This window comes from Calidris pugnax, unplaced genomic scaffold (genome assembly GCF_001431845.1).
Source record: "Calidris pugnax isolate Ruff unplaced genomic scaffold, ASM143184v1 scaffold76, whole genome shotgun sequence".
Classification (NCBI taxonomy): Eukaryota; Metazoa; Chordata; class Aves; order Charadriiformes; family Scolopacidae; genus Calidris; species Calidris pugnax.
In genome coordinates this window covers 2,434,208-2,453,483 of record NW_015090827.1, presented here as the reverse complement: position 1 = coordinate 2,453,483, position 19,276 = coordinate 2,434,208, and the positions used below count along the sequence as shown (strand labels likewise).

The 19,276-nt window shown below is 38.9% G+C and overlaps 1 protein-coding gene across 10 annotated transcripts in view; it reads left to right on the top strand.

The window, feature by feature from the left end:
• ICA1 (islet cell autoantigen 1) overlaps window positions 1-19,276 on the top strand; it is a 66,873-nt gene that overhangs the window by 8,495 nt on the left and 39,102 nt on the right. For 8 of the 10 annotated variants that reach the window (XM_014940291.1, XM_014940294.1, XM_014940290.1 and 5 more), the window contains exons 2-7: window positions 2,324-2,370; window positions 3,743-3,780; window positions 6,312-6,483; window positions 7,988-8,060; window positions 9,876-9,999; window positions 12,087-12,285. In XM_014940291.1, coding sequence (XP_014795777.1) covers window positions 3,764-3,780; window positions 6,312-6,483; window positions 7,988-8,060; window positions 9,876-9,999; window positions 12,087-12,285 — 585 coding nt within the window. In that variant the 5' untranslated portion in view covers window positions 2,324-2,370; window positions 3,743-3,763. Of the gene's footprint in view, window positions 1-2,323; window positions 2,371-3,742; window positions 3,781-6,311; window positions 6,484-7,987; window positions 8,061-9,875; window positions 10,000-12,086; window positions 12,292-19,276 lie in introns of those variants that run through there. The other 2 variants (XM_014940295.1, XM_014940287.1) reach the window with 2 other exon arrangements.

The following is a 19,276-nucleotide window of genomic DNA, read 5'->3' as shown; positions in this document are numbered from 1 at the left end:
CACAGTTAAAAAGATTCCTGTTTGCTGCCTGGTTGCTTCCTGCTTTTTACTATGGGATCTGTGGGATAAACTGTAAGAGCTGTGTAACCCATGCTCAGCAAAGGACAGATACTTGAATTAAGGGGGGAAAAAAAAGTTTGCTTTTTAATTGATTTCCCCATAACCCAGGAGAGCGTTAAGATCTGAATTTTACCTTCCTACATGACACTGCTTATATTTACACTCACTGGAAAAGAAAACCTATCTGAGTAACATTGATACACAGAATTGTCATTATTTAGCTGTTGGAGAGAAGGCACTTATACTGTCTTTTTCTTATAAGTAATCTTCAGATGCTACTTGTATAAAGTTGTTGAGCTCATGGAAGAGCTGCAACAAAGTATAATAAAGCTAAAAAAACAGAAGTGTGTCCAAATGTCATGTAGAGCATGAGCTGGAGGGTAAGTGGGAATTTAGGTCACTCAAAACACCACGATAGCACTTTCCTCTTTGCACAGAAAAATGTAGATGGTGCATTTGGATGGTTTTGGAGAATATACAGAACCAGAGGATGTTTCTGTAGGAATAGAAACTCCATTCATTAATGAGGGTGCCCTGCCATCAAGTTTCATTCCAGCATCATGGCTAATAAAATGACTCGTTAGGCAAACAGGATGATGCAGCGTGCCGGTATTATGAAGTTCAGTGGGCATTCCAGCTATTTTTTGGCTACCAGTGGAAATAAGTTGTGGGTAAACAGCCTACAACCCAGATAAACTTTCCCTAGCATATATTATATTTGTTCCCTCCACCCCGCTCCCTCTGCCTCCCCCGTATCCCTACCTTTTGTTAGCTAAGATAAAGGCTGTCTCTCATGGAGATCACAAGTGTCATGTAACTCTTTATCATCAAAGGTAATGGAAACTTTCAATCGGAAAGCATTTGTATAGGAGTGGTAAATGCTATTTTTTTTTAATCAGTGTCAGCATAATATTATTTCTTGAAACATTTTTTTGCCTTAATACACTGGGAAGAAAAAAAGAAAAATAGTCCCTTACATCAGCTCCTTCTGGCAGATTAAGCTTGTTTTTATATGTAAAACTGTATGGTAACACAGGTTAATTTAAAGTTTATCTCCAGTGTTTGGGGAAGGTATTGGTGTATTCTAGTTGGTGTCATCTGCTTCCAGTGTAACTCTTGTTACTTCTCTTGGTGTCTTTTTCTTTGACAGCATAACAGTTCAAAACCTAAAGTGGTCAAAGGCTTTGTGCTCCTTCTTGGTCTTTCCCTCTGCAGCCTCAGGCCCAGTGTCTCACAACTGTAGAGCTTCTTTGCTGCATAGTTATGAAGTGTTCCTTTTAATTCCTTAATAGTTCCCTGGGCTGTTCCTGGTCCCCTTTTATTTGCATCTCGCACTTTTTGTCATTAAACTGAGGACTTTGGGATATTTTTGTAAAATCTCGCTACTTCCAGCTATCCCAGATGCTTTCAATAATGTCCTTTGTTAGAGTTGAACCAATAACTTAACCCTTTTTGGTTCCTGGCCTTGGACTAGACAGTAACAACACATGAAGTTAGAGATTATAAAAATAATGAGGCTCTTAAATGAGTTCAGGGATAGTTTCCGTTGTACACGTACCAGTACCTGAAGAATGAAGGTTGTTAATGTTAAAAGTTTTGGCTATGAATGAACATAATATGACTAAAAGCTGAAAATATTGTAGATAACTCTTAGAAAATATGTTTGTGGGTTTTTTTTCATTGGCTGGTTGGGTTTTTTGTGTTTTGTTTTGGTTTTTTTTGTGTGTGTAGCTACAGTGGTCATGGTGCAATGTTCTTCTGCTGTCCATTTAGACCGTTCTTGTGGAAAGTCCTCGGTATTAAACCAATGGTAGCAGCAAAACTGCTGCTCCCCAATCTCATCTTCTTTCACATTGTACTGATTTTCACAGAATCACAGAAGTTGGAAGGGAGCCCTGGAAATTTCATAGTCCAACCTCCCGCTCAGCCAGGCCCAGTTAGAGCTGGTTGCTTGGGGCTGTGTCCAGTTTGTTCCAGTGCTTGACCATTCTCATGGTGAAAATTTCCCTGCATATATTAAGTTGGAATTTCACATGTTCTTGCTTGTGTTCGTGTGATACAGTCCTCCCTTTGAACTCAAAAATCCCCACAAATAATATCTTAAGGGCAAAGGGGTGCTCTGGAGGACTTAGAGGAGTCTAACTAGGAGGATTCTAGAGATATAAGGTCAGATGTTTAGGAAGAAAGAGCATGAGCTGTGCTTGTAAATGAGAACTGTTTCACCGTGACCCTGATATGTTTTTCTTTTTTTTACCTTTTTTAGGGACATTGATTTCCAGGAGAGCCAGGTGGACGTGTAGAGTGTGTAAGGTCAGTGCCTCAGACCTGTTCCCCGTGCTGGTCAGTTGCACTTTGTTCATATAATATGCCTCTTATTCCCATCTTTATAGACTGTTCTTTGCATCCTGTCAAACGGAGCGTGCTGCTGAGTAACTGAGTCATGGATGTGTATACAAGCTAAATCCTGTGTTCTTATCTCTCTCACGCACCCAAAGTTGACTTAAGGAGGACCAGTATTGAACAGTGAAGTCAAGCATAAAGGCGTTAGAAAACTGGAGTTATTTCTGCCTGTGCCTTATGGCTCTAGAAACTACAGTGAACCCGTGACTGATTCTGTCCATTCTGTGTGTTGTCTGTCTTGGTGGTGCTATAACACAACCTGAAACAGTTCTTTCTTCCTCTTTGGTTGTTGTTTGTTTGTTGGGCTTTACATTTAAACTCTGCTCTGAAGAGGGGGTTATGAGTTTTCTCCCTGTCTCTCCCGCAGTGCTTTACAAAAATTACAGTGGGGGAAAATTTCCTGCTCTGATAGAATCTTGCAGCGTCTCCTGGAGCTTTGCCAGGAGTTTGACAGGTACTGACAGGAGAGGGGTTAGAATGGGAAAGCTGGGATTTGGCTCCAAATGGAAGCAGGAAGCACTCGGCTTGTTTGTGTTCCCTGGTTCAGGTTCCTGCAATCTGTTCCGCTCCCGTTGCCGCTCCGGTGCTCATCGGCCTGTCTGTCAGCAGCGCCGTGCTAAATACATTTCCAGTGTCACCTCTTTCCCTTACAGCCCCTTTTCTCTCTCACCCAGATTACTGCCAAAGTTCGGTTCCAGAGCCATTACCTTTCTAGCATTTTTCCATTAATGTTTTCTCAGTCAATCTGCTTCGTTTCTTAGAGCAACCTGTTGGTGTGTTCCTTCTCTGCCTGCTCTTACCAAAGGCCATCTCCTGGCAGAGAAATCTGACCAGCTGGGGGTTAAATTTCCCATCCGTGGCTCAAGATGGGATGTAGCTAGTGTTTTTAAACAACAAATCAGTGGGATGTGGGTGAAAATAGTAGCTGGACTGTGTTGTGGCTAAAACTTTGGGGGGGAAAAAAAACCTGACTGAGGAAGATGCCTAGCATGGACAATTGTGGCTTGCCTTGTCAAAAGTCACTGAGTTTATGCCACATAAACTTGCTAATGTATAATTGGCAACATCAGTGACACCACTTAAACATGTTTGCCATGGATTTAGGTGAGAATTGTGTATTTCATACACAGAAAACATTTGGTCCACAGATTGAAAAGTTTTCTGTCATAACATAGTAAACGAGATGCTACTATGTAGTCATTTTCTAGTTTTCTAGTGTCTAACTTGAAAATGGTGTTTTAAAGATGTTTGTATTAACTGTTAGTTTCTTATTTTATTTCAGTGTGTGAAGAAAACAAGAAACATGGAAGGTCATAAGTAGTAAGTACCTTGATAATTTTTTTCTTCTTCTGAAGAGCTAATGGTGTTTGGTACGTTGATTTGTCACTGCCTGAGACTATTACACGTTATGTTCTGGCATCTAGTGTTTATATGAAGTCATTGGCAGACATTCTGTTTAAAAAGAATAAAAAATCAAAATGAAAAACTGCCAAAAAATGGAAAAACAAGTTATTTGACTTGATGGGAAAATAGCAGATGTTATCAATTTCCTGCTTAATGGAAAGAAGAGCATGAATTGTCATGTTCCAAGAGGCTTATCTGGTGTTGTCAATTTCAGAATAACGTACATCCTTGTTTTAGTTGTATTTTCTGATTGCTTACAAAATCCTAAATGTGTTCATGATTGCTTGACACAAAATATGTTTTAAAAGGTATCAGCAAGTGTCTACCGGTAAAAATTGTCCACCAAATATTTTGGTAAAGTGATTATAAATCTTTATCTTAAGCGTAAACAGGAGTGAGTAAATTCTCCAGATGACACTAGGAGCTGAATTTTTCTGCAGTTGTAAAATTATATTCCTCTATTCTTTTAATTGGTTTATCAGTCTCTTATTCAGGAATTTTTATCAATTCCAGCTTTTTTTTTATTATTGATGACTGCATATTAATGACTCATTATTCCCCTGCCCCCCCCCCCCCGAATTTCTAGTGACCTCAGGTGAGGTAAATATTGAGGCTGGTTGACATCAGCTGAATGATGGTGTTTTCTTCACTTGAGCACTGAACTCAGATAGCAGTTATTTGCACAGCTGTAGCACAAGTTAAAGCACACAACCGGCCGGACAGCTGAGGTCATTCTACTGCCTTGTGAGCACTTTGATTTTTTTTTTTTGTTAATTATTATTGTTTTTAAAGCAGTACAGGTTTTCCTCAACTCTCATATTTTCTCATAATGCAGAGGGGATCTTCTTGTTATTTATTAGAGGTTGTAGATTTTGTCTTTTAAAGGTGCAGCATATATCAAGTTAATATAGGCTTTACCTACCTGGAGAGGCTGTCATGTTGTCAGAGTGTAATGGTTTGGGCAGAATTACACATGAAATGTGGTATGTTTTGCTTGTGTTGTTTATTTTGTGCTGTAGCAGCAAAAAGGCTTTTATTTTCATTTTAAAGTAATCCATAAATTAAACTTATGGAGCTAAGTTTGAGGAGAATTAAATGGGTGAATACGTTTGCTTTTAAAGTTTGGGGAAGGAGCCAAGAAGTGCAGTGTGTAAGTGCTTTTTGAATTTTGTCCTTGCTGGCTTCCAGTTTAGTTTCTTACCATCTCTCTGGTGATTGAGGTGCTGTCTCCAAACTCAGTGACTGAAACTTGGTGTGTCTGTCAGAGCTGAGAACCTCTTGGGGCCTCATCCCTGAGCTGTGTGTGTTGTGTGAACTGAGCAAGTGGGCAGTATCTCAGGAGTGTCCCACAGTCAAGGGTGTCTTTTTTTTTTCTTTTTTTCTAAAATAAACTCAACCTCTTTAGTTTTCCTGGAGTATTTCACATAGTGAGTTTTAGCAACGGTTTACTTCTAAAGATCTGCAAAATCACTGCAGCTTTCTGTATATGCATGTACTTTTGCAGAAATAAATAATGGAATAACTCTTCCCGAAAGAGATCAACATTTCATTGCAAGGCTATATTTTCTATTGAACTGGCTTCATATGGTTTAAATATTGTGGAATATGGAGTTTGTCTTTAGATTGCACTTTTTATTAGGCCTGCCAGAGGAATGCAGAAGCATCTGTCAGTAGAAAATAATCCTTGAAAAAAAGATTACTTATTATTACTTATTACTTATACTTATTAGGTCCCCACGGTTGACACGTAGTCATTGAATGAAGACATGAGCTCTCTTGTCTTGCCCACAGCATCCTCAAAAGAGATGAGTGTTCATCTCATTCTTCATTATCCAATTGTAAAAAAGGGAGGGCAAGAAGTAGTCAAATTCCATTCATAAAATGATCTTTGTGACATCCTAACACTGCTGAAATCGTGTGAAAATTGCTACCTGTTTATGCAACTCTGCTAGTTCACTCAAAACTCTCCTATTAGTTATATAAAAATAAGAAGTTAATTCCATGGGCATTCCGTTCCAGTCATTCCATAATGCATTGGTAAGAATTCTTTGCAGCTGATTATTTGGCAGTACTACATGCTAAAGACACTTAAATTGAAAGCTGTGTATTATTTTCATATGGGGACAGGAAATATAATACTAATTTAATTGCTTTCTTATTAATGCATACTAAAGAAATGCATATTAGAATATATATGTCTGCATGCAAATGCAGTATTCTTGATAGAAATGTATTAATCTAGCATGTGAGACTTAGTTTTTAAACATTCTTTTGAAGTTTTGTAATAATTTAATTGCTTTCTTATTAATGCATACTGAGGAAATGCATGTTAGAATATATGTCTGCATGCAAATGCAGTATTCTTGATAGAAATGTATTAATCTAGCATGTGAGACTTAGTTTTTAAACATTCTTTTGAAGTTTTGTAATTTTTTTTAATATTCTAGCAATTATCCAAGGGAATTTTATGACCAATATGCTCAAAGCCAAGAAAAATCTGTGGTTAATAAAATGCAACAGAAATACTGGAAAACAAAACAAGCCCTTATAAAAGTTACAGGAAAAAAGGAAGATGAACACGTTGTGGCTTCGGATGCAGATCTGGATGCAAAGCTAGAGGTTTGTAATATCTATATAATGTGTATTCTCTGTTAATTTTTAAAATGTTTAAATTTCCATCAAGCCTCAAATATGTGAACACATGGTATATAATAATTATTTTCTTGTAATATCTTTTCCCATTTTTGACAAAAGTATTCATGTAAATGCGGGGCATGTGGTGGCATTTTGTAACACAAACCCCAATGTCCCTCAAACTTTATTTGGAACCTGACATTTCTCATATATATTTTCAAGTTTTGGGGGCAGGTTGTTCTGGGATTATAACACAAACCCCAATGTCCCTCAAACTTTATTTGGAACCTGACATTTCTCGTATTTATTTTCAAATTTTGGGGGCAGGTTGTCTTGGGATTATTTTTTTTGGTGGTGGGAGGAGCAGGACTTTGTCCTTTGTGCTTGTATCAGTCATTCTGACCCTTTGCTTATATCAGTTTAAGATTTTATTTTTTTTTAAGTAACATTCTATAGTATAAAAAATGGCATTCTTTATACAGTTATAAAATACCACATATACCAGAAAAAACATGCAATATGCCAGGAAGGAGCAAGGTGCACAGTGTGCTCTGCTCTCTGGAGCTTTTGTGCAGATAAGGGGGGTTCCACGTGACCAAAGAAGCTGCTGAAAGTCTGGGAAGCGTAACCAGGAGAAGGACTCCAGCTGTGTGACAAATCCAGCCCTACTGTCAGTGTCCTCAACCCCGCTGGGGAAAAAAATAATATTAAGGCTCTCCAAATTGAAGAGCTTGAACAGCTTTAACAGAAAGCAAAAGATAGAGAACGGACCTGGGAAGTGTAAAACCAAGTTAGTAAATTATATCGGTCTTGCCTTCCTGGATTTCTTGCAGTTTCTTAGAAAATTATAGACTTGCAATTCTCAGTTTATTTGCATTTTGCCTGAAATACGAGAGGCTGTTTTGCAACAAATCTTTGTAGTTCTAGCTATAATGATGATAATTTAGAACATCATGATTCCAGCTATGGGGTCTTCGTGGAGGGTTATAAATCAAGAGTATTGATGGCAACGAAGCTGGTGAGGGGTCTGGAGAATAAGTCTTATGAGGAGAGGCTGAGGGAGCTGGGGGTGTTCAGCCTGGAGAAAAGGAGGCTTTTTGCTCTGCTCTGAGTTTTTTTAGGAACAAAGACTCATACATCTTCGTATGTGTCCGAAGATAGCAACAAAAAAACCCAAACCCAACATGAATAGTTAGGTTAACTCTCAGCTGTTTACTATAGATCTGGTTCCAAAATTCTTTTTGTCTTTATTTTACTTCTGTAAGTTATGATTGGTCTGTCTGTAGCTTCAGTGAACGACTTAATTGAAAGTAAAGCACAAGTGATAAGGAAAAATTACTTTCAAGCTGGAATGATTACTCATTGTTCAAGAAGAAAATAGTGATGCCTAATTGTTTCTACAAAAAACTAAGCTCTTTCTTGTGTTTTAATTGTCAGTGTTTCTTGCATACCCTTACAATTTTTTGTGTGTGTTTTGTTTCAATTTCAGCTGTTCCATTCTATTCAGAGAACATGTATGGAGCTGCTGAAAGCAATTGAACTGTATCAAAAAAGGATTTGTTGTAAGTATGATCAAATACAGTCACTAATGCCATAAGGAGGTCTGTGTTATGGAATCAGCCAACAAGTGAAAAAGTCAAAGTGAAAATGGGAAGCTACTAGTTTCATCCTAGTCAAAAAACATTCCTTGCAAGCAGCTAAAGGCAGGCTTGCTTATTTGCTTGAAGATCTTCTAGTTCTTAAGTTTTATATTTGATATTATGCAGTGATGGGTAGCAATAATTATGGGAGAAAGTTTGCATTTTAAGTTGTTTTTTTTTTCCTTTAATCGCTTGGCCAGTTTAAATTCAGAAGTGTCTTGTCTTAGAAATCCTAACTCTGTCCTGAACTGTTTGTTTTGTTGTTTGTTTTTTTTTAATCGGGTTTGCTATGAAGAATATTGGGCTTATTAATAGTTTTATAATTGAGTAATCTGTGCTATTATGATGAATTTGGTAATACTGACTTGGTTGTAACAGGGGTACAGTGATTAGTGACAGTCATTAGTGAGAGACAGGGAGGGGCCTCATTTGGGAAGTTTCAAACATCAGGTTGTATTAAACGACCTCTAAAGGTTCTCTGCAGTCAATATTGTTTGATTCTTTGCTGCTGTGATTTCTGGCCTAGAAAAGAGAATCTGGCTTTGGAGACATATTTCAGTTTACTTTCTTTCGTGGAATATTGTCCATATTTTCTCCAGACTTTCCTTTTTCTTTTGCCTGTCCAAAGAGAGTCTGAGATGATGTTTCAGGATCTGGAGGTAAAATTAGAGTACAGAACAGCAGTTTATTGAGTTCCAGAAGTGTTGCAGAGTAGCAGATGAAATCTCTGATGCAAAGATGTGCATGAAGCATGTTCTGTCAGACTGTGCTATGAGTCTGCATTGGATTCCAAGACTTCAAAAAATGTCCTTTCATTATGTTAGTCCATTCTCCCAGGTGGTGGAGGGAAGAAATTGGTGCTGTAGGAGACAGCTGCTTTGAAAGACTAATAGATGAGGCCATAATGAAGTGTTTTTGTAAGGATGTGAGATCATGAAGGCTCATGGTCTCAGTTTTGAAGTAGTCAACAGGACAGTGTAAAAACACTTATTATTCTTCATCTTCTTGTTTAAAAAACAGCCAGTTAATTTGAAATAGAAATATTTCAAACGTTTGAAATATAAATTAAAAAATAGTGGTTTAATTGTGTGGAATGTTAAAGTTGTAAAATAATCCTGCAAAGGAATTTGAAAATGAATGTTCTTTAAAGTGAAATAGTAGATTTTTTTTCATGTGAAAAAGTCAGTTCTGTAGTCGAGCAGGAGAAATGGAGAGCAAGAGAAGAGCAAGTGACCGTGTTTTGGGTAGTGTAACAGAATTAGCTTCATTGAAGGTATGCTACCAAAGATCAGCTGAGGCAGTCCAGGTGGCAATACCAGAGGTCAGCTGAGGCAGTCCAGGTGGCACAAAAGAATTTAAAAAAACACAAACAAAGCAAAACCCAAACCCCAAACAAACTGAAAACCCCAAGACTAAAAGATACTGGAACCAAGATTGGTCCCTCTGTGTAATCTAACCAATGTAATTCTTCTGTTCAAGAAAGAAATAGCATTTTTTTCCTGATATCTTTCAGCTCTGATGGAATTTTGTGACTCTTTTTAACTACAGCAAACCCATCAACGTATGTCTCGAGTGAATCAGATCTATTTAATCAATGCAGGAATTCCATGAAATTACTTATTTTTACTGTGCTGCTTGAATTTCAAGTGGCTTAACCTATTTGATGTTAGGCCAATTTTAAAGCTTTTAGGAACCTATTAAATAACGTGTTTGACCACTCATTTATTTTTTTGTCAGTTCTGTCTCAGGAAGAAAATGAATTGGGGAAATTTCTTCGATCGCAGGGTTCTCAGGATAAAACAAGAGCAGGAAAAATGATGCAAGCCACGGGAAAGGCCCTCTGCTTTTCATCTCAGCAGAGGTACGTGTGGCAGAATCACTGTCTGATTTACAAAATCCATGGGATAATGGTAGTTGATTCACTGTTGGTGTATTGCCATCTGAAGGGATAATGGTAGTTGATTCACTGTTGGTGTAATTCATTTTGCCATCTGAAATGTGTGAGGAACCAAATGAAATGAAAATTATTCTTGACCAAACCTGCTGTAGTATTGGTGATATTTCTGACGTACTCTGTGCAGTTTTGCCTGATTCTGTTTTTTTTTGTCTTACGGATGCTGTATATCCACATGTCTCTAGATGCCCCACCTCTGCCTCTTCAGCTCAGCAGTTCTTAAAGGTGCATCTGTGTGGCCTCTCTAGCAGTGGGGTGGGAAAGGAGCTGATGTCAGGTCCTTCTCGGGCTTGGTGGCACTTCTCACTCTCCAGAGAAATGCTACGTCAGACCCGTTGTGGAGGTGGCTGGGGCCTGGGAGGGCAGGGGAGTGGGTGAGGGAATGCCTTTTTCTGGGCCGTGGAATCTCATACCTCAAATAGAGGAGAAAGGAGGAGTCTGGATGCCATTTTCTGCTTTAACCTTACACCCTGAAGTCCCCCAGGTGAAGGTCCCCTCTGAGCCAAACAGTGTTGGGACTACGAAAGCTTGAAATTCACCATCATTTGCAAGGGACAATTCTGCTCCATTATATTCTACAGGATTTTCTTGGGCTCCTAATTACTGTGATACTTTCCAGCTTTAGCTTAACAGTGCAGCTGTTTGGCTCAAAATAAAACGTCACGTACAGAGCACGGAGAATTTCATGTGTTTATCTTGGGCTAGAGTTTGGTGATTGGCACATCCAGTGACAGCCGTGAGTGGGGGCTTTAAAACACACGTAGGGCACTTTTGAGCAAAAGCCCTCATGACTCTTCTTTCTAAAACTTAACTGTTTCTGGGAATCCCACTGTATGACATCTACATCAACTGCACTTTCTTTTGAATGACTGGCTAAGTATTTGTAGAATAAGGAAAAAATGTGTGCAGGGAAAAAGACACAATAAGAAGTTCCCACTTTATTATGACTCTTTCTCAATGCATTTATAAGCCTTCTTTTAAAATAAACTCATATAGAAATAAAACCAGTTGTTTGTCTCTCTTCCCTTGAGCCACCTTGAAGCTTGAGTTGAAGCTGGGACTGCTCTTATTTAGGTTCCATGCCAATAGCTAGCTCAGTAGCTGGAGATCAAGAAGATGGTCTGCTGGTTACTGGAGCTGAAATTAGAAGTTCTCTTATGCCTAGGAAGTCCCCAAGTAGCACATTAAACCCTACACTGGTGTGGGACTGATTAAATCCATTCCAGTGAGGTGGCTGCTGGCAACCAAGAGGAAAACAGAGGCAGCAGGAAAGAGCAAAGCAAATGTTGGAGTCTGGTTCTGAAATCCCATTAGGAGCCAAAGTGACGGCATAGGGAAGACAACAGTGTCCCCTACTGCCTTTCCAAAGTGTGCTTGCTGGAAGAAACATTTAAGAAAATGCCTAAATCCTTCTAAAAGTTAAGTGTCTTTCAAAGGCATTGTTCAGATTCCTTAAAAAGGAGGAGAAAGAAGAAAATCTGATAATTGTCTGCTTGCCAGATGACTTCTTTATTGATATGTACATTTGAAGATGAAAAGGCTAATGGAAGTGCTTTTTCTGGGGCTTAACATGACAATCCTGATACATGTGTGGTAATAAATTACCTTGGGTACATTTTTAGAGTTGTTAAATGCAACTTGCAAAGAGGAACATTAATAGCATAAATGTAAGCAATCTGGCTAGCTAAAATACATCTGCACATTAGAAACGTTCCTTTTCCACTCCCATGTGTAAGTGAGAGGTCACTACTTGAATAGGAAGGTTGCAACACAATATTTGTGCAAAATTACCCTGTTCATGTGTACCCCTACCAAGCTGTAAAACACTCTGAACATGCACTAGCACCTAATTGAACTCTTTGGGCTGTATGTGGGTTTTTTTTGATGGCTAGTCAAGTGTCAGCAGTTGTATTAATCTGTCTGCCTTTTGTGAAACACCTTCTTTAACATGTTCCTCTCCTTCCTTCCTTTCTTTCCTTGGTGCTTTCCCCCAGGTTAGCACTGCGTGCCCCTTTGAGTAGGTTATATCAAGAAGTGGAGACGTTCAGGTATCGGGCCATCTCGGACACGTGGCTGACAGTGAACCGGATGGAGCAGTATCGGACCGAATACAGAGGAGCTCTGCTCTGGATGAAAGATGTGTCTCAGGAGCTGGATCCAGATCTGTATAAGCAGATGGAGAAGTTCCGCAAGGTATGAAGTTTCCTGTAGTTTCCTAGAAGGGGATGCCTGCTGAATGACAAGGAAGGGTGGGTTTGATTCTTCTGAGGATCACTAAGGATGCCGTTTCTTGTAACTAATCTTTTCCGTGTGACAGAACTCCAATTAATCTGATAGGGAATACAGTATCCTTCACAGAGTGGGCTGTGAGGAAAGATATGGTAGTAAGAAACAGCATTTTTCAGTAGTCAAATTGAGAACTCCAATTAATCTGATAGGGAATACAGGATCCTTCACAGAGCAGGCTGTGAGGGAAGATGTAGTAAGAAACAGCATTTTTCAGTAGTCGAATTTCTGCCTAAATCTTTCTAATTTAAATAATACATATTTTTAAAGAGGTTTATCTAATTTTAAATACCTGTGACGCCTGAATGACAAATTGAAAAAGATACATCTCCTGTCAGCTGGGGAAGGGAAAATTGATTTTGCAGCTAAAAAGTACAGAATAACAGAAATGCTGTAGTATCTGCTGCTAAATATTTGGGTGCAGTTAAAAACAGTCACTTTAAAAATTTCCTGTCGTTGGATTTTGGGGAGGGGTTGCAAATTTGGAAGTTGTTTTTAAGTTCCTCGTGCCGTTCAGCTTGACTCTTGGGCAACTGCTAAACGCTAAAGCTGCTGAGTATGGACTCTCCATAAATCGTCTTCATGTGGCGTCACTTGAGTTTGCTGTGCTCCTCCCCTCCCAAAGGGCTTCCAAAAATCACAAGTCCTAAGTGGTAGTCATCTGCAGATTTGCCACCATGTGCAAGTATAGAACTTCTTTGAACCTATTCTGCCCCAGTCAGTTCAGGAATGCTCATGGAAACTTCACATTCGGTAGGGAGACTCTAGAGCTGGTTTTGTTAAAAGACTATAATGTTCAGTTTGCTGTTTATAAACCTCAACTATTAGGAGTCCTTGGGATCCGAGGTGTAACGTGGGGGCTTGTGCTTGGGCTAATGGCAGTAAAAAAATTGACAGATATTGTGTGATAACTGAAAGCAGAGGCCTAATAACAGAAATTATATTAAGAGAGTACGTGCGTATAAGCAGAGGCCTAATAACAGAAATTATATTAGGAGTGTACGTGCATACGTGCATGTGGCTTAGAGACAGGTGATGTGCAAAAGAGAATCCCTGTCCATCAAGGGCTTAAGCAGTCTGTGCCTGAAAGTGCTTAGAGATGAAAGATACTTAATTCAGGATTTTAAAAGCTTGAATAAACATTCCTGTTGGGAAAGGCCTGGTGTGCGTCTGGGCTTTGCCGTTTTTTGGAAGCTGAAGTGGTGACAATAGCAACTAAGGAAGGGGTGGAACAAATGAAACCCCAGCTAGTCATTCTAATCTTTATTTAATGCTTCGGTACAGGATATTCCTGTAAGTCTTGTGGCACTAGCCATGTGTTTTATTATGCCTTGTGGGAAATGTTTATAATGGCAAGTTCTTGCAGGTAAAATAATTGGTATGGTCTTGGCCCCAGCCAATTCCTTCTGTATAACCTTTGATTTATTAGGAAAACACTTAAAAAATGGAATGTCAGGATGCATAAAGCAGTACTGGTAATGGTGATACAAAATTGATTTATAGCTTTCTTGCGAAATAAATGCGATGGAAGGTATAAATTATATAAATGGCAAAGTAATTAAAATAATGTATACTTTCTACAGTAGTTAGAGCTCCTGCTGTAGTTAAGTTAGATGTGAAATTTCAGCCACCCTAGGTTACTGTGCTTCAAGGTCAGCAAAAAAACGTTTTGTGGTTTGTTGTTGGGTTTTTTTTTTTGATAAGTTCTCACAAAACGTACTAGTGAAAATGTGGAAATGCTAAGTATCTTTAAAAATTTTTAGATCTGAAATTATGTATCTTCTAACATAAGGAAATAATTAATGTCGATTCTGTAGTGTTACCTCAAATAGATTAGAAAAAGCCAAACAACAAAACCAAACAAAAAACAAGCTCTGAGAAGGTCTTTTGAACCTTTTTCCCTCTGGCTGTCTGCTGAAACCCTTTCAGATCACATTGTAATGGAGAGAACAAAAAGCTCTATATTTTGTAGCCAACACAGTAAAGAAATGCCCTTGGTATCCACTCCCCTACGCACCCCATCTGTGCAACAGGCAGATCAAACTAGTCTTTGAAGATTTTAACACTTGTAGAAAGTAAACTACGTCTTTTTTTCTTTTTGGAAAAACAAAAAACCCATTACATTATGATTGCAGATTTTATTTTTATATCTAGATAGCTGTTCCTGAACAAGACACAGCAGTTTGGTTTTAGTGCTTTACAAATGTAGTAGGCAAACAAAACTAATAGTGGATAATGTAGTCCTAAATAATTAAATAGAGCAGTTATTTTTATTGTCTTTTGTCCTATTCTTGCTTGCAGATCTTAATTGTGCCATAGTGTGGCAGTGTAATGCTGGGTTGTTAGAGCTGATTTTGGATCTGTAACAATGATTTAAGAAGTCATGCTAGTTTTATGTTGAGAAATATGTAATAATTACTGATGTAAGGCTTTTGGTTCTAAAACATCCCATCTCTGTGGTTGATCTGGAGCTGCATTATCTAGTGATAGACCAGGAAGTAGTTAATGAAGCTGATCCTCTCAGAGCACTTGAAAGAAAGTTTTCTTCAGGCTTCTAATTGTAAAAATCTTAAATATTACTTTAGTAAGCATTTTTTCTTTTTTTTTATTTCCAGTAAACAGTGCTGGTTTCATGATCTTTAATGCATGTAGTGCAATAACAGTATTTATATCTCTCGGTTATAGGACTGTTTTTCAAGTATGTAGCCTTTTATAATGTAATCCTAAATGTATCATTATGTATACAGCTACGGCCCTTGTTTCTGGAGACCGAAGCTAAATCAATCCAGATGGGGGTTTCATACCTTCCCTCAGAATAGCTCAGGCTGAAAGATCAATAGTTCAGTCAGTATTTTCAGAGCTGATAAAATCTGAGTTAAAACATTGGTGTTTTTGTAGCTCTCTTTTAAAACAATGAGGTACTTGAAAGAATTTTCTATTGCTGTTCTCAAGGCATCAGTCTAAATATGTGAGATCCAGCAATAGGACCACTTTCAAAGTGTCCCAGAGCACTGCTGAGCAGGCTTTTGACAGTGTTATTTGAAGGTATCCATGTGATCGTAGCTACTTGAGTCAAACCAAGGAAACAGGTGAAGTATTTACTTTTCCATGCAGAGTTCTATAAATGCTATGTAGCTTCATTCTTCTTTTTTTTTTTTTTTCCTATGAACACATTTCATGGCTACTCCAGTGCTGTTCTAGATGCAGGGGTCTTCCACTCCATGTTCAGAGTCTGGGGTGTTGCTTCACAGAATCTAAACAGCACCTTGGCAACTCTGTGATATTTAAAAGAATTTGAACGAGTTAATTCCCCTTTACCAAATTCTCCATCCCTGATCAGGCTTTTAAGGTTCTTAAATCGAGGCTGTTTTATCTGTGTGGTGACTACAGTGTGAGTTCTGCCGTGATGTTGGAAAAAGAGTCCAAATTGCCCAAGTGCTGACAGTCTCCCCGTGTCCTTCCTCCAGCTCAGAAAACGTTAAGCTTTTCCATGCGTTTCCTGAGTGTGAAGATGCCAATGTTGAGGGTGGTGGGCTGTGCTGCCAGGCAACACTCTCCTGCGGGCAGCCTGCAGGAAGACAGAAGATGTCCTGCTGTTCAATTTGACTTGCTAAGCCATCTCAAATGTTTTTACAGTGCAATACAGACTTTCTCATCAAATCTAAACATTAGAATCACAGAATGGTTTGGGTTGGAAGGGACCTTAAAGATCATCCAGTGCCACCCCCTGCCCTGGGCAGGGACACCTCCCACCAGCCCAGGTTGCTCCAAGCCCCCTCCAACCTGGCCTTGAACCCCTCCAGGGATGGGGCAGCCACAGCTTCTCTGGACAACTTGGGCCAGGCTCTCCCCACCCTCAGTTAAAGCTTGTGTGGACAGCTGGGGAATAAGGAAGATCTAAATAAATCCATTGATTAGAAGGTTAGAAGGGAAACACTGATGTATATGAATTTATTGTAAAGATCTCAGCAAGTCTGGGTAAGCTACATCTGCAGCATTTAAAGGGAGGTTCAGGACCTACATGCTGAACTTCGAAATAAGAACGGACTTGGCAGTTGCCATCCTTGTAAACTCAATTTCAGTTTCTGGGGAAAAAATGAAAATGAAATCTGTACGTGTTTAGAGGTTAACAAACTGAGGAGTAAGTAAACAACACAGGTTTATAAATAACATTACAGATTTTTTTTGTTGTTATTTTTCATTTTTAATCAAATTACTAAATGAGTAGGAAAAAATTGCAAATCTGGATTGTTACAATGCCTTATGAGTGATTCCTGGAAAAATGAATTTAACTTTGCTAGAAAAATAAGAGCTCTCCAGAGCTGGGAGTTGAGAATATTGGCTGAGGGACACTAAACAAAGTTTCAGAGGATCATAGAATATAAAGATGGAAAATACCTTAAAGAGCAATTAAACCCTCTTCCCGCCAGGACAAAACTGTGCATTTAGAATATATTTTCCAAGTGTTTTTTTCCATCTAATAAATATAATTCATTTGAGGGTGACCCTCTTAGCTTTGATGTCCTAGTTGAATTATTAAGAAGTCATCGTGTTTGTGATAATTACCTCTGCAGACGATGCTGAGCTGGAAAGTCTGTTGGTTTTCCCAGCAGCGAAGTACAGCGGCGGCTCAAAGAAAGATGTCTTTGGCCATCACAGTCAGAGTGGTGAAATCAATAGAGTCTCAGCTGCTGTAGGTACAAATCACTGTGTCAGGGGTTGATGTCTGGAGCCAGCTACAGTGGTCACTGTTTACCAACTTTGTTTTTTAAAAATTAAAAAAAAAAAAAAAGGAAAAAAAATCCCAAGTTGAAAAATTTAAAAAAAAAAAAGGAAAAAAAAATCCCAAGTTGTAGACCTCAGTTGTCTCTGTTTCTTCTTAGGTGATACTTCCACATTAAATTCCAAGGTTAACTTGGATGGAACGCAATGATCTTGAAGGTCCCTTCCAACCGAAACCATTCTATGATTCTATGATCTAGAAAACTTAAGACTTTTGCCATTAGGTGACCAAAATGTAGGCTTTTGCATGTGAGAAAGCAGGTGGTGGTGGTTATGCTCTGGAAATGTCAGAAAGATCTAAGTAGCTTTAGGAGACCGCACGTTAGGTATGAGATATGTGGCACTATAACGTGAAATAAAATGCTGGCTTTCATAATATGTGTTTGGAATGGGAGATGGTAGAATCTATCACTATCTAGCACTTCGATGGTCTGTCAACGTGAAATAAAATGCTGGCTTTCATAATACGTGTTTGGAATGGGAGATGGTAGAATCTGTATCTAGCACTTCGATGATCTATCTTTCACAGAATGATGTGGGCTTGGAAGGGACCTCTGGAGATCATCCAGTCCAACCCCCTGCCAGAGCAGGGTCACCCAGAGCAGGTCCCACAGGAACGTGTCCAGGGGGGTTGGAATGTCTCCAGAGAAGGAGACTCCACCATCTCCCTGGGCAGCCTCTGCCAGGGCTCTGCCACCCTCACAGCAAAGAAGTTCCTCCTCATGTTGAGATGGAACTTCTTATTTTCAAGTTTGTGCCTGTTCCCTCTTGTCCCGATCTTTATCAGTCTTGGTTCTAAATCTTCCTTAAAAATAAAGCCCCCCTTCAACAAGCTCCAATCCATTTGGATTGCTGCTGCTTGTGAGATGAATAGGTGAGATTCCAGGACATCCAATAATAGTTGCTGCAGAATAGCTGAGTCCTCTAAAATTAGTCCAGTGGTGTCATGCTGCTTCCCGAGATGCGCATCTCAGCGTAGCGATGTGGTGGCAGAGCTGAAGAGGTAGCAGCAGGATCTTACCCTACGAAGATAAGCAACACCTACACATACATCACTCCTTGTGACATTCCTGTGCCACCAAGAGAAAGTTTGGTTTCATTCTGGTAGGGAATAGCACTAAGAAGATTACTTTTTTTAACTGGCTTTTTAATATGAAAGCATATGGTGCTGGAAATGTTGAATTTCATGATTTACCTAAGAATTACGGTAGTGAAAAAAAAAAAAACCCACACAGAAAAAGTGCTTTTTATACAAAATTGTAGTTTTTGCTTTGTCATTATCATCTCTCCTTGTAAAAGCAGATGGAGCTGCAGTGATGAGCGTGTTTTCTCTGGGCGGTTTCTGCTCTAATGTTTTTTCCAGGTTCTTCAATGTCAAATTCAGTACCGTTAAGTGGAGAAACCGAAACATTCCAAGATACTTTACACATAAAATGCTCAAGCTTTTTAAGGCAGTTGTGAGAGATGCACCTTTTTTGAAACCATCACCTTAAGCAGAAATGTTCTTCACAGCATTTTATAGTCTTATAACTTTAAATTACCATTTCAAGTACTATTTGTAAGGCTCCGGGTAGACAATAAGCTAAAATCAATGATTTTCTGAAGCCATTTCATGTATATTAGATATCACCGATGACTGTTATTGGGTTAAAAGCAAAGTAACAACGTGTGATGGAGATGCCCTTTTAAAAGCATAATAAGAGCGTGCGGCTTAAAAATAGAAACAGGCTTCTTGGAACAGATGACATCATCTTAAGAGGTATTGCTTGGAGAATGTAGTTGCTTCCAGAGATTGGTGCTTGCCCTTGAGAGGCAGTTCATCATCATCTGTTCCGTTATTTTTAAGAAGAGTCTGAGGTGAGACTCAGCAAGATGGCTGTAAAATAGAATAAAATGAAGTGCTGGACGACAGACACAATATATTTTTTAAGAACCTCGTTTCCTGTAACCTGGCTGAAATCAAAAAAGGGTAGACTTGGTTTAATTTTGCATTTTCAGACTTGTATTTGTTTCGAGAAAAGGCAGGCTGACACATCCTAAAAATTCCTGTTCCCGTAAGTAGCAGAAGTTGTAATGTTTCAACAGAATATATATTAAAAAAATCCATTATTTAAAT